Genomic DNA, 24899 nt, shown 5'->3' on the forward strand with positions numbered 1-24899 from the left:
AGAGAAGGGGTAGGGAACATCCAGTTTAGCAAACTAACATGAACATAAAAATAATAGGTAGTGAGAGAGTACTATGTTAGGCTCGAAATCTAGCAAGGATATGATATCATTAGACATTAGACAATGAGGTAGCTAGTGGTACCAAGTCAGTGCAAAGTCTCTGGTCCAGCAAACGGTAAAGTTCAGGAGAACTTGGCCATAAGGAGGGCTTTCACCTCTTTCTTGAAGAAGGCAGTGGAGGTGATAAGCCTGGTTTCAGGAGGGAGTGCGTTCCAAATCCTGGGTGCCATTCCTGAGAAGGAGCGTTTGTAAGTTTTTTCCTTCCGGAATCTGCGAGGTTTCAGGAGTAGATTTTTTGTACTTTTATTGGAACTCGACCCTCCTGATATAGTCAACTTTTGAGTGAGGTAGTTGGGTGCCTTGTGGTGTACTGCCGAGTGTGTCATAACAGCAATTTTCAGCTGTATTCTGGCTTCAAAGGGCAGCCAATTCAGGGATATCAAATCGGGGGTTATATGAGAGTGCTTTCTTGAGCCAGTGATGAGTCTCGCGGCAGCGTTCAAGGAGGCTCTTAGGGGGGCAGTTGTTGCTAGAGGGAGTCCGCTGAGGGCCACAATTCCATAGTCAATGCGTGGGATGACTAGGGCTTGCACAGCAGTTTGGAGTCTTTGACAGGGAGGAAGGGTTTAAGTTTCCTTAATGTATTGATTTGGAAGTTAGCTCCTTTCGTTGCTTTGCTAATGTGCTGTTGCATGCTGAGCTTTGCGTCGAGTGTGATGCCTAAGGATTTCGCAGAATCCACGATGGTCGGTCGGACATTGAGTGCCGTTAGGTGATTGAGCCAGATTTGAATGGTGGTAGATTTCGCAGGGGGTGATATCAGGAGGAACTCAGTTTTCAGAGCATTCAGTTTAAGGTGATTATCTTATTATCTTATTATATTTGTAGACAGAATCGTAGCAGAGGGGAAACATGACAAGCAAGGGACAGCAGTTGGTTAAGGTTTTTCACATCCCTGCTGTGGATTCCAGAAATGAGATAAAAAGAGAGTGCCGTTTCTGAGAGAAGAGGGTGCAGACACTATATCTGTGCTTACTGCGGGTTTTTGTGATCTACATATTTACTGCAAGAGCATCAAAGCTTGTGAGGCAGTGGCAGAACTGCATGTACGCTTGGAATAAGTGTGGCAAGTGATGCCAGAAGTGTAATGGGGTTGCAGTGGTGGCATCCTGTTTTTTGCTTCTGGACTCGCCACCACGCTGGAAAGAAGGATTAGCGGACTAGATACTGGGGATTAAGTTATTTGCTGCGTAGATCCTGGTTGGAATCAGACCTCGGAGGTGGAGGCAGCTCTGCTAGACTTTCTTTTGTATGTCCAGGCCAAGCATATGATCGTAGGGGTGACCAGTGAGTACTGCTAGTTTGATATATGGGCCATTGGACCTTTATCAAGCAGTCGGTTGATGATGGCGGCTTCTAGAGCAGGTGACACACGTGTGATAGTGTTGGCAGTAGTGGCGGTGTGGTAAAAGTGGTGAAAGTGATAGTGGTGGTGGTTATAGTAGTAGTGATGGTGCTGAGGATAATAGTGGTAGTAGTGGAGATGATGGAGTAGTGGTCATAATGATGGCGGCAGTGCTAGGTGTGGTGTTGTTAGTAGAGGCAGTAGTGGTGGTATTAGGTAGTAATAGTGTTGATGGTAGTTATGGAGAGAGTGGAGAGTATGTGGTAGCACAATAGTGGTATAGTTATTGGCACTAGTAGTGATGTTGCTGATAGTAATGGTGGTGGTCATAGTTGTGATGATGATAATGGTGGTGATGATGATAATGATAATACTAAAGAGCATTATGCCAATATATACAATGGTCTTGGCTGTGGTATTATTCATAGCTTTTAGCACTTGGACATATAGCGTATCACTTTGTCCAATATTTACAAGTTTGCCCTATTTACACTACAATGCAAGTCACAAGATTCAGGGGTGTCTGGCCCATGTGTTTGTGGGGGGAGGACTTCCATGGATTCTGACTGACCCTACTGTGACATTGGATAGTTGCGTTAGTTCCAGTACACACATACACACCTATATCAGCTTCGTAGTATCAATCACAACAGACCTATTTTGCCACTTTCCATTGAGGCGAAGTTTATAAAATAATTCAGCAGCAAAATATTTGCAAATGTTCTATTAACCACAAGACCACTCAAGTGTCCTATGATATTAAATAAAAAAGAATGGGGTAGAAAAACTATTTCAAACAGGGGCAGCACACCACACTACAGTGAAAAGTCACTATGGCCAGAAGAGGTCCTTGGAGGAATAGGTCTGTCAATTATTAATAATAAAATTAATTGCTTTCAAATTGCATTTACAAATGACTTCTCCTAGAAAGTCTTGAAGTCGCCACATCCTCGAAATGAAACCTCAATTAGAATATACAGTAGCACAGAACATGAACAAGAAAAATGCAGAATGCCTCCAGACCCACTCATAAGCCATGGGTGAAATATGAAAGATTGAATCTTGACAGAATTGGCTTTTTAGACTCATGATTGGAAGCAATTCTGTGACATGAAAGCCAAACTTGACCTACTAAAAAAAGAATCTGAAGAAGGATGTGCGCTAGACAGGAGCTTCAAATCCCAGAGACGCAAGCGGAGGTGTGCACCACAGGTATCGCTCATTTTAATGAGGTGAGTTTAAAGCTCTGATCTTGGAAACCTGAAAAGATATAAATCTTTTCATAGGCTAGTGTGCAGTGTCTGCAGCAATACAACACAGTCCTTTCTCTCGAAGACCGAATGTCTTATGCGGCAAAGGCAGTAAGGCGGTTAATTGGTTCGCCAAACTCTTTTGATGGTGTCTCATATAGAGTTCTTTATGAGTTTTTGTGACTTTATAGCGACCTCTAATTCTTTAACTTGAGGGTTACTTCACAGCCCTGATCATTTATGTTTTTAATAATACACAAATAAAGATCTTCATTGGCGTTATCTAAGCATCCTACAACATTCCTAATATACATAAGTATTTAATTGGATGCATGTTTACCAAAGAATAAATTGTAGGGGTAAGAGGCATGTATTTATTGACTTTCTACCAAATGGAACATGATTACGCTTAATCTATTAGCTTAGTAATAATGTTCGTGTGTAATGTTTCACTGCAAGAAAAAAAAAGAAGTCATGAATTAAGAGCTTGACGAGATATGCGACAGTGCATATTCAGGTAAAAGAAAATGCTACAGAGGGTATGCACTCAGCTCTTGATCTGCTCAAGCTCACAACTAAATTTGATTTCGTAAAGAAAGCACCTAAGGCTGTTTGCTGTCAGCTCCCACTGTGGCATTATATGATAGTTTATTTTCTTTTTTAAATCGTTTTTAATGCTGTCTATTGACGCTATCATTACCTACAGACTTCAACGTGAATTGTATGTTATTGTGTCAAAGAATGTTTACATTACACAGGGGCAGCAATGAGCAAAAATCTAAACCTGGGCAAGGAACATGCAAAAACCTCCCTTTACTATTTAATGGGAGAGTGACCTCAATTAAGATTAAGCAGCTGAAAGTTGGCTACTTCCTGTATGTACAGACTGTATGTTGTTGTCAGCTAAGAACAAAAATAAGTTTCAACACAACAGTCCACAGGAACAGAAAACTCATTAAAGCCACAGGCGTGTTATGAACCCCATAATGAAATCTCCAACAGAAAATTCCACTGACTGGTACAAGTTCAACACCACCCAGAGATCGCTTTAATAGAAAATAGCTAAATCAGCATATTACTCAATGCTTCCAAATGGATGCACTTCATCCTTATCAATCTCTATCACATATAAATCCTCCTAACTCCCTCGAATTCATATCCAACTAAGATATCAATATTGCTTTTCTCACATACCTTCCCCGACACCGTCAGATCCACCAGCCCCTGAAGAACAACCTAGATCATCTTTTCCCAAACTGTGGGTTGCGACCAACTACCAACAACTACTACTGCACCCCTAAGAGCCTCTCTAAACGCTGCAGCGTGACTCATCACTGGGTCAAAAAAACACTCGCATATTTCCCCTGACTTGAAATCCCTGAACTGGCTGCCTTTTGAAGCCAGAATACATCTGAAAATCGCCTGCATGACACACAAGGCTATACACCTGAGCTCACCCGGATACCTCACCCAGAAGCTGACAATCTCTGGCGGCTCTAGAAACACTAGAGGCACAAACAATCTTCTGCTGAAACCTCGAAGATTCCGGAAGGAAAAAACTTATAAATGCTCCTTCTCAGGAATGGCACCCAGGATCTGGAACTCACTCCCTCCTGAAACCAGGCTCATCTCCTCCACTACACTTTTTAAGAAAGAAGTAAAAGCTATCCTCATGGCTAAATATACTTGAACTATTACTGTGGATTTTTTAAAGACTCTGCATCGATCTGTATTATCTGTTCGATCCCTTTGATTATTTGTATTACTTGTATTATTGACTTACCTGACTGTCTATGCTCCCATTTATTTGTACTATTATCATTATTGATGTACCTGTTTTACTATGCTCCCTCATGTACCTACCCCACCCCACTTATTACCTACAACTACGCTATGTCTAATGGCCTGTTATTCACTCTCCTGTTTGTATCCCTGCTTTGTAAAGCGCTCTGATATCTGCAAAGATCTTGTTCGCGCTATATAAAACGTTCAAAATAAATAAATAAATAAACTGGTGAGTCACAAGCTGGATTCTGGTAGCCCGCAAAACAGCAACAAATAAAGATGCGTTTACATTTCATGTTTATCCCGTCACATTTGCTGTGCCACAATGGAAAAGGTCAAACGTTGGGTATTATCTTTTGACTAACTGTTGCTTATTCTTTTAACATGGGGATTTCTGTTTACTTATCTTTCTCTGACTGCAAAGTAAATGTAAAGTGTAAATGTACAGGAATTTATATAGCGCAAATCACCACTGGTTTCTAAGCGCTTGCTTAGGGAACCCGTCCTGGTATTCCCCTGTGAGATAACCCCAGCAGGGTATCCGCAAGGTGAAAGCCAGGCATCCTGCTGCGAAGGGCCGTTGTGGAGATTAAGCAAGCTATTGCCCAGAGTCGCAGAGTGTGAGCCTGTGAATCGAGTAGGCACCAGAGCGAGAATTGTCGAGTCCATGGACATTTTTAGGACTCAAGACCGAGCCGGGAATTGAACCCTGGTCCCGGGCTGACCTCTGCTTCCAGGTCTGCCTTCTCTAACCAGTGAGCCACACTTCTCCAGGGAGATGTTTTTTAATTGAACTAAGTGAAAATCTTGCTGGGGTACATGATTGAGAAAGGAAAGGCAGTAGAATATCATTTTTTGTGACAATATAATTGAAATATCTGTAAATGAATTGTGTACATACTGCAGAATAATTCAGGAGTTAGGAAAGCAAAAATAAAGCACATTTTATTTAATTCTTAAGTGTAATAGAAAGAAAGATTTTATTAGGATCAAAACAAATCAAGACACTTTTACTTGGTAGTGCAGAAATGGTAGAAATTCACTAAGAACTGACTGCCACACATTATCAATTGTGCTATATATAGTTTGATCAGTAAAACTGTATGTCTGTGCTAATTTAGTAGTCAGTTCAATGCAAAATGCCGTATGCGTACATTGCACTACAGGTGCTTCAGTAATATATCCGTGACGCCCCACAGTCTTGCCCTAAACTCTGGTGTCTACCTCTGTATCTTATCTTTGGTTTAGTCAATTAGAATTATTACGGAGCCTTTAATTATTTAACTTGAGGTTTTCTTCACAGTCCTGTGGTACCGTGATCAATTATGTTTATAAAATACACAAATGAAGAACTTCATTGTGGTTATCGAAGCATTCAATTTTTTTTAAACAAACATAAGTATTTAACTGGTTGTGTGTTTACCAAAGAAAATATTGTAGGGGTGAGAGGCATCCATTTATTGATTTTCTACCAAGAACAGGATAGCGCTTAAACTGTTAGTTTAGCAATAGTGTGCATATGTGATATTTTAGAAAAATAGGAAAAGGTAAAACACAAGCCGATACATTTATGGCTTAAAAGCTTCAGGTAAAAAAAACAAAAAATTGCAATAGAAGGAAGGCACTCAGATCCTTATGCTATTTTGGATGATTCTTCATCATCTTGCCATAGTGAAGGCGAAGTTAGAGACCGGGCGGGTAGTGGAGGTCATGGTTCAGTCCAAATTCCTTGATAATGGCACACCCTTAGAAATTGCTTTGGGAAAAGAAACTAAGTGAATCATTCAGCATTGCGTCCATTTGCGTCCATCTGTGTATATTTTGTATATTTATTTGTAGACACGGTACCCTGCTATAGACATACATTTTCTGATGTGGGCATGGGCATCCTGCTACAGATATGTGTGTATTCTGTTACACGAATCCCTCCATGGGCTCTTCTGGTATGATATATATGTGCAACACTACATGTAACCATAGGCAATCTGATTGGGATACCTATGTGTCTTAATACAGATGTCTAAAAATTTTTTTAAAAACAAGGATACTGTCTGTGTTATCCCTGTTTAGGCATATGCACTTGATTCAGACATAGTTGTCTTAATATTTGTTTAGCTTCGGGGGGGGGGGGGGGGGGGAGTCCAAATGCAGCATTTTTCTCCATTCCTATGGCTTACGAGACGGTGGGTTGAAAAGGAATTGAGACAGTGCTCCTCTGAAATTCAAAGAGGGTCTTGTTGGGGGGGAACACTGATTACTTACTTTTCTTGAGCACTGAAGCTTTGGGAGATGGGAAGTGTGAAGGGTGGGGTTGCAGCATCTTTTGCTCAGGTGAGGACGTTTCTAGGCAGGGCCTTTCTTTTTGTATGTCTGATTACTGTTACAGGAAGGATGAATGACAGCCAGACTCAGGACCTCACACTTCGTTGTGCCTATGTTGTCGGTGCTTCAGACGAGAGACCGCCCAGTGCTACCTGCCCTGAGAAGTATTACATTTAAATAAATTCACTGGAACAAACTGTTATGCATCTTTGCGCCCTGATCTCCAGAGGGAAAGGGGAAGAGCTTCTCAAGCACAACATTCCAGTTTTGTGGTTCCCTTCCATTGGTTTTACGGGAAAATGAAACCATATTGTTTTTACTGTATTTACCTGGTGGGTGATGGTGAGGTGTGTGTGAACACTGGGGGTCATCCTGGCATACAATGGTATTGTAACACATGCAAATAACGCTGTTTCGTTTTACAGTTTTGCATGCTATTTCAGAAAGCCTCCACAATATTTCTAAAAACCCTGCATGAAAACTAACCTTGACTTAAAAATTCCGATTATCAACTCTTTATCCTTCTCTTTCCTTTACAACCTTTCCATGTCTCCTCTCTCTGATCACAGCCTACTCTACATCACATGCATGTTTGACTTAATCACTAATATTGTACCTCTGCAAATTGCCCACACTTAATTTCGAAGATGACAACCTCTCCTTAAAACGTCATACCCCTGCACGCTAACAATACCTAATCTTCTTTAACTCGTCTATTAATAATGCCAAGCTATGCATGTCATTCCCATACACCTCTCTCCTGTCAAATGACACACCTAATTCCCTATTAATAAAATTTACCATGCAGACCCTGGAGTAAAGGCATGAAGTGGCTCCGGTAGAGCACTAAACGGCTTGAATACCCAACAATAACTACAAAAACACTAACCCTAGGACCTGGAGCAGTGTGCAGCCCAGAGTAAAGAACAACATTGCCTTGTCAAGGATAGTAGGAGCTATACAATGCAATCACAATACAATATAAAACCCCCACACTAAAACTAATAGCTTAGTAGTTAGACAGTCAACTATAGTTCATACAGGCTGCCTCATATATCCCTTTACTGCTTGACTCTTACACTCACATAAGAAAACTTTTAACCCCTTCACTGCGGCGGCTATTCCGCCGCAGTGCTAAGGGGGCGGGGGGGCCATGCGGCGGACGCATGCTGGTGACGGAATCGCTCCGTCACCAGCCGGGGTTGCGCTGTGCTCATGACGGAGCGGTTCCGTCACGGCCCCACCCGCTCAATGGAACGTTCAGCGCAGGCGCGGAATCCGCGCCGCGCAGGCGTTCCGAGCGGGCCGTGACAGAACCGCTCCGTCATCAGCACAGCGCGACCGCGGCTGATGATGGAGTGGTTCCGTCACCAGCAGGGGAGGGGTTAAGGGTCATATCCATCACCCAGTAGTGTACTAGTGCACAGCAATAAACCATTCATTATCATCTGAACAGTTGTGGAATGACTGACGAGATAGTCCACATACCGCTGGCCAATGTAAGACTATCGTAGTCCACCATTGCAGGTCCCAACTAGTTAAATACTATGACCCCTTCTTGGCATCCCACAATGCCAATCAGATTTGGGATGATATAAACAAAGTTCATCCCAGCAGATTTCTCCACCACTTCTCCCTCTAGCCTATGCCTGCTCAGGACCATAACCTTTAAACAAAATATCTCAGAATGAACAACCCAGAACAATACCCAGCTAAGTGGACTATGAACTTAAGAAATACCAAAAAGGGAACTGCAGATCTGTTCAAAGTTACAAGCTTAATAAAAACTAAACAACATGCCTATCCCTCACACTTCTTCATCCATCACACTGCTAAGCTCTGCTGCCCATAACACGATAGCGATACCTCAGTGGTCTTCACAAGCAACATAGAAACACTTCCCACATAAGATCAAAGCTAAGACAACATCCTTCCAACAACACATCCTATGTGGTATAGTGTGCTACCCATGTAAGCAAGCCCTTCATCACCCCCACATAGGAGCAGTAAGCGCTATATAAATGTTGCAATACAATACAAAACAGCGACACCAAAATACACCACTAGCTACAAATTACAGCTTTACCACTTTCCTGCAGAATAGATTTGCTACATTTGTGTGAAGCTAAGATTTTTCACAATCCTTATGTGACTTCAGTGATGTAACATTGATATCAGCATCGACACAGGGCAAACTGTTTCAGCACCACTGGTGCAAAGGTGCTGGAGTATGTGCCTGAGTCTAGTTTTAAAACAAACCCTTGAAAGTACTCTCAAGCAAGACTTCAGGAGAAACTTTCTGTATGTTTTTTTTAACTGTTTTCTTTTACTTCACACAGCCATTTCATAACATACATAACATACACAACTATCCCACTTGCGTTTGACTTTTACACATAAATTAAGACACAGGGATATGGGTGCGGACTTTGAATCTGGCGAACCAAGTTTGAGTCTAAGCATTCACTTTGGGCAAATCACTTAATCTCCTCTGCTTAAAATAATCTGACCTAGTGAGATATAATATGTGTAATGTGGCACTCATGTAAAAAAAAAACATATATCTCTATAATCTATTAAAGCTAAGTGTATAGCGAAAGTTTGTCATTCTAAAAATTGTGTCACTGTTCTAAAAAGTTTGGAAAGCACTGACCAAGATACTGACACTATCACCAACAGGGGCGTAGCAAGCTGGGGGGATAAGGTCCACCTCGGGTGGCATACGTTTTGCCCCCCTGCACTTATATAAAGCCTCCTTGGGGTGAGCTAATTATCAGGTTTCAGGCCATAGTGCAAAACTTGAGACTGCAACCATGCTTCAACCTTTTTGCAGTATGCAACACATTATATTATAATGCTTTAGTGAACACATGTCTGTATAAAAGTGGCTTGAAGAAGATCTTGAAATGGATCAGATTGCATAACTTTCACTTGCAGCATACCTCAAGGTTCCATTCTAGCTCTATAATTGTAAACCTCTAACTGGAATCCCTCACATTACTCCTGGAGGATGAGCCTGGCTGATGAGAAGTACCCCTGTCCTTCCATACGCTGATAACAAGCAAAACTCCTTCAAAGTCTCAACTGACAGACAATGACAACCACCTAAAATATTGTCGTTCCTCCACAGGAGATTGAATTTCAAAGGCCTTCCTGAAGTTGAACCTCCGAAAAAAGAGTTGATCCTATTCGCCAATGACAAGAAGCAAGTAAAAGGGCAGGACTGGCTCTCTGCTATTAATCCTAATAGATTCACAGACTTACCACACATCACAAATGAATCACTGACAGAATATCGACGACCACAATATCGAGGTCCCAAATTATCGACACCTGAATATCGATGTCAAGAATATCGACATCCTATCTACATAATGGTAAGTACAAAAATATTGTTGTTAAAAATATATTTTTTTAAATGTTTAAAAAATGAAGTAAATAATACATATAATTCTAAAAAAAGATAGTTATAATTATTATAACATGTTTAAAATTTAAAATATATATAATGTAAACAAAAATAAACATACATATATATTAAATAATATATATTTACTTAATATTAATAAATAATTATAATAAATTATAAAATGTTAGAAACATATTAAAAATTATAAATACATATATATACATATACCAGTAAAATAAAAATATAAATAAAATATATATGTAATAAATTAAAATATTAAAATATTTTTATTCTTTTACAATTACATTTTACACTACATAAACAGAAATAGTAGGGAAAATATTGGATAGCGGAGGGGATAAAATTACTATCCTCACTCCAGGGAGTTCAACAGTAGGGAAAGTGTTGGATAGCAGAGAGGTGAAAATTACTTTTCCCACTCCAGCCAGTGCAACAGTAGGGAAAGTTTTGGAAAGCGGAGGGGAATAATTTACTATTCCCACTCCAGAGAGTGCTTTAGTAGAGAAACTGTTGGATAGCGGAGGGGTAAAAATTACTATTCCCACTACAAAGAAAGCAACAGTAGGGAAAGTATTGGATAGCGGAGGGGAATAGTTTACTATTCCTACTCCAGGGAGAGCAACAGTAGATAAAGTGTTGGATAGGGGAGGGGTAACAATTACTATTCCCACTCCAGCGAGTGCAACAGTAGGGAAAGTGTTGGATATTGAAGGGGTAATAATTACTATTCCCACTCCAGCAAGTACAACAGTAGGGAAAGTGTTTGATAGCAGAGGGGAATAATTAACTATTCCTACTCCAGGGAGTGCAACAGTAGAGAACGTTTTGGATAACGGAGGGGCAACACTTACTATTCTTACTCCAGGGAGTGCAACAGTAGAGAAAGTTTTGGATAGAGGAGGGGTAACAATTACTATTCCCACTCCAGCGAGTGCAACAGTAGGGAAAGTGTTGGATAGCGGAAGGGAATAATTAATATTCCCACTCCAGTGAGTGCAACAGTAGGGAAAGTGTTGGATAGCGTAGGGGTAAAAATTACTATTCCCAGTGCAGCAAGTGCAACAGTAGGGAAAGTGTTGGGTAGCGGAGAGGAATAATGTACTATTCGCACTCCAGCAAGTGCAACATTAGGGAAAGTGTTTGATTGCATAGGGGAATAATTTACTATTCCCACTCAAGGAAAATCATGTATATTAATTAAAAAACAATTAATTAATTCAATTTGTTTTGCCTCTCACCATATTCCCCTATAAATGACACCACCAATGTTCTAAAACAAAACTCTATTAACATGATTAATTAATAAATAATTACAATTAACAAGCAATTTAAAAACAATACATAATAATTTAATTCACACAATTAACAACGTAAAACAACTTAAAATATATGTTATAATAAAAAAGTAAAAAATATATTAAAATTAAATGACTTCCCAGGCCTACTCCCCTATCAACACACAACCCTCTCTTAAAAGAATTGACACAAATAACATAATTCATATTTAATTAATACTTATTAATAACTAATTAATAACTAATTAATAATATATTTACTACAAATTACAATATAATATGTTAAATACATAAATAATTAAAAATATAAATAGATTATTAAATTACTTCCTATCTATACTCCAATTATAAACCCACAACCCGCTCCTAAAAATGTAACACAATTGACATATTTACCAATGAATTATTAATAATTAACAAACAAATAATAACTAATTATTAATAAATTCTTTTATATAATTAACAAACAAATCATTATTAATTAATAAAAAGTATGAATTAATTCATTTTAATTAAATTACTTCCCAACGTATTCCCCTATAAACCCACAACCCGCTCCTAAAACAATAACACAGTTAATGTATTTACCAAATAAGTATTAATAATTAATTGATAATAAATTACCACAATAAACAATATAACATATTAAATATGTAATTATTAATAAATAAATAAAAATGATTAATTAATTATAATTAAATTACTTGCCACCCTATTCCCCTATAAACCCACAACCCGCTACGGAATAAAAACGCAAAATTCAATTAAAAATAATTAATAACTTCTAAAAATTATTATTTAATTTATTATAATTAAACTACTTTCCACCCTATTCCCCTATCAACCCACAATCCGCTACTGAACTAAAGCGCAAAATTTACAAAAAAAATAATTAATAACTTGAAAAAATGTAATACATATCTTAAAAAACAAATACAATATTTAAACAAAACTATAGAACACATACATTTAAAATAAATACTAAAATACATAACAAAAATATAAACATCGATATTATTAGCTCCTTCGCTGCGGCGGCTATTCCGCCGCAGCGCTAACGGTCGCGGGCGGGCGCACGGCTCCCCCGCGCTGGTGACAGAACCGTTCCGTCACGGCTCGCGGGTGAGCTGTGCTTGTGACGGAACGGTTCCGTCACGGCCCCGCCCGCTTAATTAAACCCTCAGCGCAGGCGCAAAATCAGCGCAGCTCAGGCGCGGCGGCCGGGCCGTGACGGAACCGTTCCGTCACCAGCACAGCCCACCCGAGGGGCGTGACGGAACGGTTCCATCAGCAGCATCGAAGGTGTTAACAACAATATTTTTACAAACATTATTACTGTCTTCGATATTTAAAAAAACAATATTTTTTACCTTATTGTCTATATTCTGGTGCACGATATTCTTGCAGTTGATATTCTTGTACCTCGATATTTAAAACTCGATATTATGGTACTTCGAAAAAAACAACTCGATATTCTGTCTGTTCACCTCTCAAACAGAGCTAAGTCACTCAGCTTTTACAGTGAGAGCAAACTTAACTTCAAAACACGTAGAGTTCGGCACCAACTCTCGCCATCATTCAGAATCACGACTCATCTCCCCGTAAATGACTTCAGAACTACTTTTCAGACTTTGGTTCCCTCTTGTGCACACAGCAGCAATACCCTGCCCCCAACACCTCACTCATTTAACACCTCTCAAAACTGTTCTGCTCATCAAAGTTCTGAAGAAGTCAAAGTGGATCAAATCCATCCTTCAAAACCTTCATTGACACCCGGTGACCACTGCATCGCTTTCATGTTCTTTTGAGCCATCTTCAAAGCAGTTACATCCAACATTCCACCACACTTGGCAGACACAATCAGACAAAACCAAAGTTGGCCAGGGCAAAACCCTTGCAATTGGCAGAACAGCAGGTGCTTCCTGCTACGCACCAAGCATTTTCAGAATATCCTAATGAAGACCTGCCTAACTATTCAAAAAAATAAAATAAACCAAAAAAACGTTAATATTACCATTTTAGACAATCATTTTATAGAAAGACCCAATGCAGTGTATCACACAGTGCAGCTGAACCATGAGTACCAAATCTGAGTGTAAGTATGTAGAAAAATCTCATTTCGCAGGAAGATTAGATGAGATATAATAGAGGAGGTGGCACCGTTTCTTCTGCCAGGAAAGTATTTGTTTAAACATGACTAGACAATGAATAAGCACAGCTACTTACCATAAGATTCACTTAAGGGATCCAAACAGTATATAATGTAACTGCAGAAGGCAAATGATGGGTTCTACTGACCACCTCCAAGTCCAGTAAACTAACCTTTTCGAAGGCAATGGCTTACAAGGGGGTGGAATACTTTTTATACGTCTGCTCTTATATGTTTCTTACTCTTTGGCATAATGTGGAAATACAAACATTCTTGTGATACCCCTACTAAATTAACAAGCATTGGCAAAGCCAAAAAGTCTTAACGGAATGTAGTATGGGAATGCAAAGCATTACAAGTAGATAGCGTGGGAATGAATATGCATTTGTGTGAAAGCAAAGAACTGTAGAATAATATTGCTGTTAAGTTAAGAGGTCAGGTGACAGTTACACAGTCAAGCAAGACCTAAAAATCCATGTAGGATAATGATTGCTCTCCTCCCTCCCATCTGTCCTTCTGCGAGAGAAAAACAAACACCACAACGTATCTAGTCATCTAAGACCCTTTTACAGCATTACAATGTCACATGTGTGTTCCTGATGCTAAGCCAGCTGGATTAATAAATAAAATGATCACAGATGGTGGACGCCAGACACTTTAAATGTTGATGCACAAAAAATCTTCTCTATCAAAACATGTACTCCTGACTCCCAACACGTGGGTGGAGCCAAAGCCCCTCTCTAATGCTGCTCACATAATTGCTGCGTGCCACGCCATAAACCGCCTTTATCTCTCAGTGGTATAGTGTGCGCTTTTTTAGATCATGCCTGCTTGCGATGGCCGAATCAGAGTAAAAAGCATCTATTTATGTACAAATGCTCACAGAATGTAACAAAGTGGTATAAATAAGGAAAACAGACCGGCAACACTCTCAGCCAGAAGAAGAACCACAAAAATGAGTACAACCCTCAACCCAGGTGCAAGGATTTTTTGGGTTCGCCCGTTCTTCTAGCAATAAGACATTTTTTCCAATCACACTACCTCTTGTGGCCATTTATGGTGGCGCCGTGAGACATCTACATAGAGTAGTGTTAAAGGAGCACCGGCCCTGCTGAAAGACAGTTTACATTTGCTTCCAGACAATAAATGAATCAATATTGATCTAAAGCAAAATAGAAAATGAAAGCAGCTACCTGCACTGCATTTTCACAAGGATTAAAAACGGTGTGCGGGATTTCTACTGTAGCATTATAATAAAATAGACCTGAAAAATCCAATTTAAACCGACTTTTTAGGTGTACATTATTAGACCACATTCAAGCATCCGCTGGTGCCCCTCCTTCCCCCGCCTGACCACACCCATAGCAACATTGATCTAGCGTGTCTATGCTGTGCAGCTGCTTTGATGTGGCATGTCCCCAGCAGGTACTTACATCTATACTTTTCTTCTAAAAGCCCTTTGGACAGAGACATGAGTCCAATCTTCATGGAGAGCACTCGTATTTTCCCTGTGCGGCCACTGAAAGGGAAGAGTTCAAATGTTAGTCAGATGGAGGCACACAGTCCCTCATTTTTCAAAGGCAAAATAAAACAAATGAATTGATGCATTAATAAATAAAGGGATGAATCGGTCCAATTATATCGCATGCAGTACAGTTGAGTATCTTGGAGGGGGTCGTAATTTCTGTTACCTAAATAAGGGAATCCCAATTACGTTTCATGAATAGCTTTTTTCTCGGCCTCCTACAGAGACGTTCATCTGAACAGTTTCTCAAGATTTAGGTGCAGAAACGAATTTGTTTATTAAGTTCATCTAAACAGTTTGTAAGGTGACGAAAGCAATTTGTTTATTGAGTTCTTCTAAACAATTTGTTAAGTTTAAGGTGCAGAAACCAATTTGTTTATTGAGTTCATCTAATCAGTTTGTTAAGTTTAAGGTGCAGAAACCAATTTGTTTATTAAGTTTGTATAAACAGTTTGTTAAGTTTAAGGTGCAGAAGAACAAGTTACTTACCTTTGGTAACAATATATCTGTGAGAAACATTAGTTAATTATAGATTCCTTACCTTAGAATCACCCCCAGGCGTCAGACTGGATCGGGAAAGTTTTTTCGTCAGCAGTACCTCTGCGCGTCAGATGGTGGTGTCGGTCGGCTCCGCGTCCATCGTTGGCGTTGTGCCGCCGAGATGACGTCGCGGCAGCTACTTAGACGCCACCCTCGCACGCTGACATCAGTTCTGTACATGACTTTCCGCGCCAGAAATGCAGAGCCATGCAAGACACTGACCACTAGTGCACAAAACTAGGACCCTGAAAGGATGTCGTTAACCCTAGATTTAAGTTTGCAGAAATGGGGAGGATGGGTGGGGCGGTAAGGAATCTATTACTAACTAATATTTCTTACAGATATATTGTTACTGGAGGTACGTAACTTGTTCATCTGAAAGAAACATGTTAGTTAAAGATTTCTTACCTTAGAATAGATGCCCCAGCAATACCAACCCCGAAAGTGATTCTGCAAATTAAGATCCCACCAGAAAGTCCTGGAGAACAGAACGGCCAAGGAAACTGTCTCTCCAGACTTGAATGTCAAGGTAGCAGAGTTTGGTAAAGGTATACAACAAAGCCCACTTAGCTGCCTGACAAATGTCAGTCAGAGGAACTCCACGCCCCAAAGCAGTAGTTGCTGCTGTCACCCTGGTGGAATGGGCGCGCAGCCCCACTGGAGGCTCCCTCTTTGCCAGAGAAAAACAGGTTTTGATACATAAGACGACCCATCGGGAGATAGTCTGCTTGTGTACGGCCCGACCTTTCTTGGCGCCAACGTACCCAACAAAGAGCTGGTCATCCACCCGGAAATGTTCGGTGATATCCACATAAAAGGAAAGCGCACGTTTAGGGTCCAGACAGTGGAGCCTCTCTTACTCCTTTGAAGGATGCGGAGGCCGAAAGAAGGTGGGCAAAGTGATGGCCTGCCTGATGTTGAAGGCAGTGACAACCTTGGGCAAGAAGGATGGTCGAGTCCTGAGGACAACTTTGTCTGGATGCAGAGAGAGAAAAGGAGGCGTAGAAGAAAGCGCCTAAGGCTCACTCAATCGTCTGGCAGAGGTGATGGCCGCCAGAAACACAGTTTTGAGAGTTAAGAACCTCAAAGGACAGTTGTGAAGCGGTTCAAAGGGAGCGTACATTAAATAAGTTAGAACCAGGTTCAAGTCCCACTGAGGCATAATGAAAGGAAAAGGAGGAAAGAGATGAGTTATGCCTTTCAAGAAACGATTTACAACCAGGGACTTAAAGAGGGAAGGCCGATCTGGAAGCTGAAGGAAGGCAGAGATGGCTGAGAGATAGCCCTTGATAGTGCCAAGAGCCAAGCTCTGCTGGGCCAAAGAAAGAAGAAACAGAAGAATCTCAGAAAGCGGGACGGAGAGGGGATCCACAGCCTTTGCTGTGCACCATGCCCCAAATTTGTTCCACTGACAGGCGTATGCCGTCTTAGTAGTGGGACTCCTGGTTGCCAGAATTAAATTCTAGACTTCAGGAGGTAGGTCGAAAGGCATTAACTGCCGCCACTCAATCTCCACACAAAGAAGTGGAGGCTGGACAGGTTCGGTGGAGGACTGTCCCCTGTTGCTGCGACAGAAGATCCTCCAGAAGAGGCAGACGGGTTGGAGGATCGATGGCCATGTTTAGCAGCTCGGGGATACCAGACTCTTCATGCCCAATCCGGAGCCACAACAATGACTTGGGCCCGGTCTCACCTAATCTTCTTCAGCACTCTGGGCAGAAGTGGTATAGGCAGAAAGGCTTATAACAGACAGCAAATCCACTTGTGACGAAAAGCGTCGGCTAGAGAGTGCCGCCTTGGAAATTCCAACGCGCAGAATTGCTGCCATTGCGCATTCTCTTCGGTGGTGAACAGATCTAACCAAGGCTCTCCCCATTGTTGAAAGAGACCTTGCACCCCCTCCAAGTGAAGACGCCATTCGTGATCCATCATGCATCCGCGGCTGAGTTCGTCGGCCCTGGAGTTCAGGGAATCTGGCAGGTGTTGAACAACCAGAGAAATGCCCTGATGTTTCAGCCATGTCCAGAGGCGGAGTGTCTCCTAACATAGGGTCCTTAACCCACCGCCTTGTTTGTTGTGGTACCACATGGCGGTGGTGTTGTCCTTGAACACCTGCACTACTCTTCCCCGGACAGAGGGAAGGAATGTCTTGAGTGCAAGATGAACCGCCCGAAGAGCCAGAAGGTTAATGTGGAGCTCGGACTCCGCCGGAGACAAGAGGCCTCTGATCTCCACCTCCCCCATGTGGCCGCCCCATCCCAGAAGGGATGCATCTGTCACCACAGTGAACTTCGATTGGGGAAGGGAGAGGGATCGGCCGTTGACCCAATCCTGGTTCGTGAGCCACCACTGCAATTGCCATGCAGTGCCCTCTGAGATCTGAACACAATCAGACAGACTCCCCTGATGCTGTGCCCACTGGAACTTCAAGTCCCATTGCAGAGCCTGCATATGCCACCTGGTATGATCGACCAGCAGGATGCAAGAGGCCATGAGGCCCAGCAGCCTCAGGGCCATTTTGACTGGAACCTGGGATAGAGGCTGAAAGATCGGAATCATAGCATGAATAAGCCGGACTCGCTGTTCGGGAGGAAAGACCCGGAACTGCGTCATGTCCAGAACCGCTCCGATGAAGAGGAGCTTCTGAGAGGGAATCAGGTGCAACTTCGGCACATTGATGGAGAACCCCAGCGAATGCAGGAGGTCGTCCGTAGTCTGGAGGTGGGAGATGATTGCCTGGGGCGAGCCCGCCTTCAACAGCCAGTCGCCGAGATAGGGGAAGACTGAAACCCCTGATCTTCGCAGAAGAGCTGCGACCACCGCCATCACTTTCTTGAACGTCCAAGGGGCGCTGGTAAGGCCAAAGGGGAGCATGGTAAACTAAAAGTGCTCGTGGTCTACTGTGAACCGCAGCTTACGCCGGTGGGCTGGCAGGACTGGAATATGAAAGTAAGCATCCTGCACATCCAACGCTACTATCCAGTCTTCCGGGTCGAGGGCAGACAAAACCTGAGCAAGCGTCAACATCTTGAACTTCTCCTTCTGGAGGAAGCAGTTGACGTGTCTGAGGTCCAAGATAGGACGAAGGCCCTTGTCCTTCTTGGGGACCAGAAAGTAGTGGGAATAACGACCACAAACTACTTCTGGGGCAGGAACGCTCTTGATGGCTCCCTTGGCCAAGACAGCCGTAACTTCCTGCTGGAGAAGGACCAGATGATCCTCCGACATGCGGTGGTATTGCGTTTGGCCTGGTTGGAGGGGAGCCTCGAAGGGGAGGGAGTATCCCCTTTGGACTATCTGCAAAACCCAACTGTCTGACGTGATAGTGCACCAGTGGGGGAGGTGATGGCGAATCCTCCTACCCACTGGCATTTGATGGGCCTGAAATGTTGGACTCAGGTTTGGAGGCTTCTGCAGAGGGGGGTTGGTGGACTGGCTCGCCCACTGGCCCCCAGAACCACGACGGTTGTTCCCACATCCCCGGCCGTGCAAAGGTTGGGTAACTTGCTGCGGCCTGTGGCTCTGGGGAGGACATAGGGGGGCACCCCTCCCGTAGCCCTGAAAGGGGCGAAAAGCAGACTGCGCCGTAACCCGTGAGTCCCTGAAAAGCTCTAGAACGTTGTCTGCTTTGTCACCAAAAAGGTGACGGCCATCAAAGGGCATGTCCATCCAGGTGTTCTGGATATCCCCCTTAAAGCCAGTCGACCTCATCCAGACGCAGCGATAAAGCGCTACTGACGTTGAAATTGTCCTGCCCAGAGAGTCGGCGGTGTCCAGCCCACAACGGATGGTAAACTTCACTGCATCCCTCTCGGCAGCGACAGCCTGGGAGAGCACTGCCCCGGCTTCCTCTGGACACTGAGGCAGCACCTGCGCAACCATATCCCACACAGAGTGGGAATAACGGCTCAAAAGACATGCAGTGTTTATCGACCTCAGGAATAAGCTGGCGGAAGAGAAAATCTTCTTCCCAAGATGGTCCAGCTTCTTGGATTCCGTTTCCGGTGGGGCGGTAGGGAATGAGCTCTTGGAAGTGGAGGCTTGGACCACCAAGCTCTCCGGGGTGGGGAGTTGGGAGAGGAAGTGGGGTCGGTGGTGTCGGGCATACATCCTGTCCACGGGAGCCCCTGTGTTGGGCATGGACCACGTGCCCAAAAGGATGTCGGTGAGGGCCTCACTAGCGGAAGCAGGGGCTCTGAAGAGCTCACAGCCGGTTGAGGCATCTCTGGCAGGAGGTTAGTCCTGACCGCCACCGTAGGAAGCTTGAGTTAGAGAGCCTCAGCCGCCCTACGCAACACCACTGTGTATGATGATCCCTCCTCTGTAGCCACGGTATGAGGAGACAACATGCTAAGGTAAGGGGAGATGTTGAGACCACTGGAATCCCCCAGTTCCTCTCTCCAGTCCTGTTAATCTAACTGGTCGGTCAGAGGGTCACCTGACACCTCCCAGTCCTCCTCCTCCTCTGGGTGCCATTCTGGTCGAAAAGGGACCCCAGGAGTGAACAGGGGTACAAAAAACCCCTCTTGGCGCTGGATCTGGTGACATCGGTCCGGCTCCGGATCCACGTTGGGATGGAGGCCGGGGTCAATGCCAGCTGGGGGGGGCGACCGGTGTCTGATGCGGGATGGGCGTCGGAGGAAGTAGCGCCAGTGCAGATATAATCAGGTCAACTGGAGCAGATCCGGATCCAGGCCTGGATCCAAGGGGGGCCTGCAGCGCTGGGGCCGGAGCGGTCGGCGGAGTAGGCCTAGGCCCCCCAACCGAGTCCGCAGGGCCCGAAGTCGCGCCGGCGGGTTCGGGCCACCCAAAGATGACATGCATCACCTCGTAGAATGTACGAAGCTGGGCAGGAGTCGCTCTGGGTCCCAGGAAGAGTCGACTCTTTGGGCTCCACACGCGGAGCTGCAGGAGGAGCACCACCGACATCCCTTGTCGGATTGGCCGACCAACAAGGAGAAGTCGAAGAGCTTCTTCGACTTCTTCTTATGCTTCGACTTACCCGACCCCGAGTTCGAAGACTTTGATGACTTGGACGAATGGTGGTGGCTCCGTGACCGGTCCCCCGACTTCCCTCGTGGCCGGGACCTCAAACGGCACAGAGCCGACTGCCGGCGCTCAAGCAGCTTTCGGGACTGCTTCCGCAAAGCCTTTGACGTCATCAGCCAGCAGTCGAAGCACGACTTGGGGTTGTGGTCGCGCTCCAGGCAAAAGAGGTACACGCAGTGCAATCCGTCACAGACATCAATCGATTACAGGAACTGCATCCCTTGTGCACCAGGAGTCGACAAAAGGCAGTCAATAAGTCAGTCAAAAAGTGACTGGCGGTACCGCTCTTCTCGGATCTGCGCTGGCTGGCACGGAAAAAGAAATAACTAACGTCAGCGTGCAAGGGCGGCCTCTAAGTAGATGCCGCAATGTTATCCTGGCGACGCAACGCCCAATGACAGACGCGGAGCCGACCAACGCCACCTTCCAACGCGCAGAGGTACTGCTGAAGAAAAAACTTTCCGGATCTAGTCTGACGCCTGGGGGTGATTCTAAGGTAAGGAATCTATAACTAACGTGTTTCTTTCAGATATTTATTTAGAAGTTTATTAAGTTAATCTAAACAGTTTGTTAAGTTTAAGGGCCAATGCTGGAGAAGGTCTACATTAACACACGTTTGCAGTCACATTGTGCTTTAAGGGGGCGTATAGCCCCCTCCCTTGCATCTTACCCTTGACAAGGGTGGGGAAATCATCACAGCTACCATCAATCAATTTAGTTTTAAACACCTTATTTCATCAATCAAACAAAATATTAGGAAAAGAAATACATCAGACTTTCTTTAAGTGGGACAAAGCGGGGCTGGCAAATGGCGATCTTGACGCAGCACGACATAAAACAAAACAATTTAGAATTATACATCCGTACAGTCTCTTCTGTACGTTCAGTACATTCTCCTGTTCTCATACTAAATAACACAGAGTGTGAAACCATGAAGGCTGCACAAAGAACATAACACACTTTGTTCCAAATTGTTTTTGACTCGTGTGGGAGGGGTTTCATAGACGATGCACCAGAATCCATCTAGCAGTGAGTGGGGATGTGACTAAGGGCCATATGTATCATTCCAAATTGCAATCGCAAATTCCGAAATTCACAGAATTTTGTCGTTTGCGATCGCAATTAGGCTTAATGGTATGTATGAAAGCAAAATTGCCTCGCAAAATTGCTTCGCAAAATAAGGAATCGCAAAATTTGTGATTCCTTATTTTGTGATTGCATTTAAGGAATCTCAAATTGCTATTCCTTAAATGCAATGTAAGAAGCACAAAAAAGTGCAATTTGGCCTTAAGGCATCGCAAATTACCACCAACTTCAAGTTGGTGGTAATTTGCGATTTCTTTGAAAAATGCCATTTTTTGCATTTTTCAAAGCGCCATGTGGCACACATACGTGTGCCACATGTGCACGCATGCACATTTCATTAGAATCACAAATTGAAAATGTCTTCCCATTCATTCATATGGGTCTCTAGGCCCATAGGAATGAATGGAGAGGTATTCCTTAATTGCGAATCTCAATTGGCGATTCGCAATTAAGGACTATGTAGGATTCGCAAAATTATTTGCAAATCTTACATAAATAGCATTTTACGATTCTCAAATAGCGATTCTCTAAAAATCGCAAAACCTAAGTTTCATACATATGGCCCTCCATCTCCTAAATACAGAATTCCTCTTAGCAGTGAGCGAGGGATGTTGCTTCATGTATTGGCCACCATAATCCACTAGCAGTGAGCGAGAGATGTGACTCCACCTAGCACAGGTTGAGAGATGTGGCTCCCCCTAGCAGTGAGAGACATATGGCTCTCCCTAGCAGTGAGCGAGAGATGTGGCTCCACCTAGCAGAGAGCAAGAGATGTGGTTCCACCTAGCAGGGAGTGGGAGATGTGGCTCCACCTAGCAGTAAGCAAGAGCTGTGGCTCCACATAGCAGTGAGCGAGAAATGTGGCTCCATCTAGTAGTAAGCAAGAGCTGTGGCTCCACTTAGCAGTGAACGAGAGATGTGGCTCCACCTAGCAGTGAACAAGAGATGTGGCTCCACCGAGCAGAGAGTTCAAGATGTGGCTATATGTCCCAGGTGCAAGAATCTATCTAGCAGCGACCGAGTAGGTCGGTTTCCATCTGGGCAACAAGATTCCACCGAGCACTGATTGAGGATGTGGCTCCATGTCCCAGGTACAAGGGTCTCTCGGTGTCCCAGCTAAAGGGTCTCTCCTAGTCCCAGCTACAAGGGTATCTCCATGTCCCATGTACAAGAGTCTCTCCATATCCGCGGTACAAGAGTCTCTCCATGTCTAAGGTATATGGGTCTCTACACGTCCCAGGTACAAGAGACTCTAAATGTACCAGGTAAGAGTCTGTCCATCTCCCAGCTACAATGGTCTCTCCATGTCCCAGGTACAAGAGTCCATTTCCACGTTAGCAAAGGGATGCCGCTTTCTACCCTAGGTAAGAGAATCCAATTGGTAATGAGCGGGGATATGGCTCTATGACTCAGTATCGGCATCTATAGAGCAGTGAGCTTAGGATACGGCTCCATGTCCTTGGTACCACCATCCATAGGGCAGTGCGTAAGAGACACAGAATCTGTAGGAGGCACCAACTCCCCATTTGGCAGTAAGAGAGAGATGTGGCTCGACGCAGCAGAAAGCAAAATCCATCTAGTAGTGAGTGAGACACATGGATTGGTGAACCAGCCACCATTGAGAGTCTTCCTCGCACATCAGGCCCCTCCATCCATAAATAGCGAGTGAGAGGCGTGGCTTTGCGTACTACGCACCACTAGGATCCTCTAGTAGTGTTGAAGGGACTTTGCTCCAGGCTCTAGGCTGTGCTGTCGCATCTACCCAGCCGAGTGTTATGGAGCATGGACCACAGGATGAGGCAGCGGCATCTCTCTGCCTGGTCCAGGTAGGACCAGGTCTGTCCAGCAGTGAGTGATGGATACGACCCCTAGTATGAAACAGCACCTCTCCAGTTGGATGTTACATGAGGTGCCTAATGCGCCAGGTATCAAAGGATGTCTAGCAGTGAGGGTTACGGTTCGTAGTGGCGTCAATATCCAACAGTAAGTTAGGGACACCCTTCAAAGTTTCAGGCATCATAAATCAGCTAGCAGAGAGTGAGAGGCGACGCTACCTTACCAGGCAGCTCACAATGTACAAATACTTTAGCTTTCATCAAAACAGTTCACTAAGCAGATCTCATGTTGAGTGTTCTTGACATGAGGCATAATTAGGGAGTTTTCAAAGTTAAGTTCCTAATTTTTCATATCAATCATTTAGTTGTTCTCTCTGTGCCGCCAATTAATCATTCCTAATTGGGAAACATTCAATTATCCAGTGTGCTGGCATTCACGAGCTGTAGGAATACAGTGACTGATGCACTATCACTGAAGCTTGAACTGACCCTCGGGGGATGCAACGAGTTGTTTTCCTTCAACTTTAGTCTCCGACACGTGCCTTTTTTAGCAGTAATGAACTCTTGCGTCCCCGCAGCCTTAAAACAGAGGTTCAAACCTCACCAATCAGTAAATAACGCAAGACCACTGTTCTTTATAAGGCGCAGAGGGATGCTTCACCACTGAAAGAGTATGGCAGAAAAACCCAGAAAACATGTCACCTACGCTCCTGGAGGTGGATAGTTTTCGGGATCCACCAGACATCATGTGACGTTCGCAGCAAGACCATTTTTAGATGCAGTCGACTACCATTGAAAGGGCTACCCATCTTCTGGACACCTGGCTTACTCAGAGGGAATTAAATGACCCATGTGTCAGACCTTAGCTTCCACGTGGATAGATGGCCTTCTCGTCCTGGAACCGAAAACACTACGGGCTCAGCTACCACTTCCTGTAAATCGGATAAGTACCAAGGAAATAAAGGAACAAACGCTGGAGGCTCAAAAAGGTGTAGTGAAACCATACATCCGGTCTGTGATTGGTAAACCAAAAGCTGCATGCCCCATAGGCATCTAGAATAAAGTCCAAACGAAAGAGTTTCTTTCATTTCTATGAGCATGCAGTTTTTTTCTAATGATGTCCAAGAGAACAAGGTGTCTAAATTCAGCCAACAATTCATACCCAAAG

At 43.7% G+C, this 24899-nt stretch overlaps 1 protein-coding gene across 4 annotated transcripts in view; it reads right to left on the reverse strand.

Annotated features, from left to right (window-relative positions):
• The window catches only part of UTRN (utrophin), a 1497630-nt gene that overhangs the window by 248047 nt on the left and 1224684 nt on the right, over positions 1–24899 (reverse strand). For all 4 annotated transcript variants that reach the window (XM_086927281.1, XM_086927282.1, XM_086927283.1 and 1 more), the window contains one exon: positions 15130–15215. In XM_086927281.1, the coding sequence (XP_086783407.1) occupies positions 15130–15215 (86 nt within the window). The remainder of the gene's footprint in view (positions 1–15129; positions 15216–24899) is intronic.

Source organism: Lissotriton vulgaris, chromosome 6 (assembly GCF_964263255.1).
Source record: "Lissotriton vulgaris chromosome 6, aLisVul1.2, whole genome shotgun sequence".
Classification (NCBI taxonomy): domain Eukaryota; kingdom Metazoa; phylum Chordata; class Amphibia; order Caudata; family Salamandridae; genus Lissotriton; species Lissotriton vulgaris.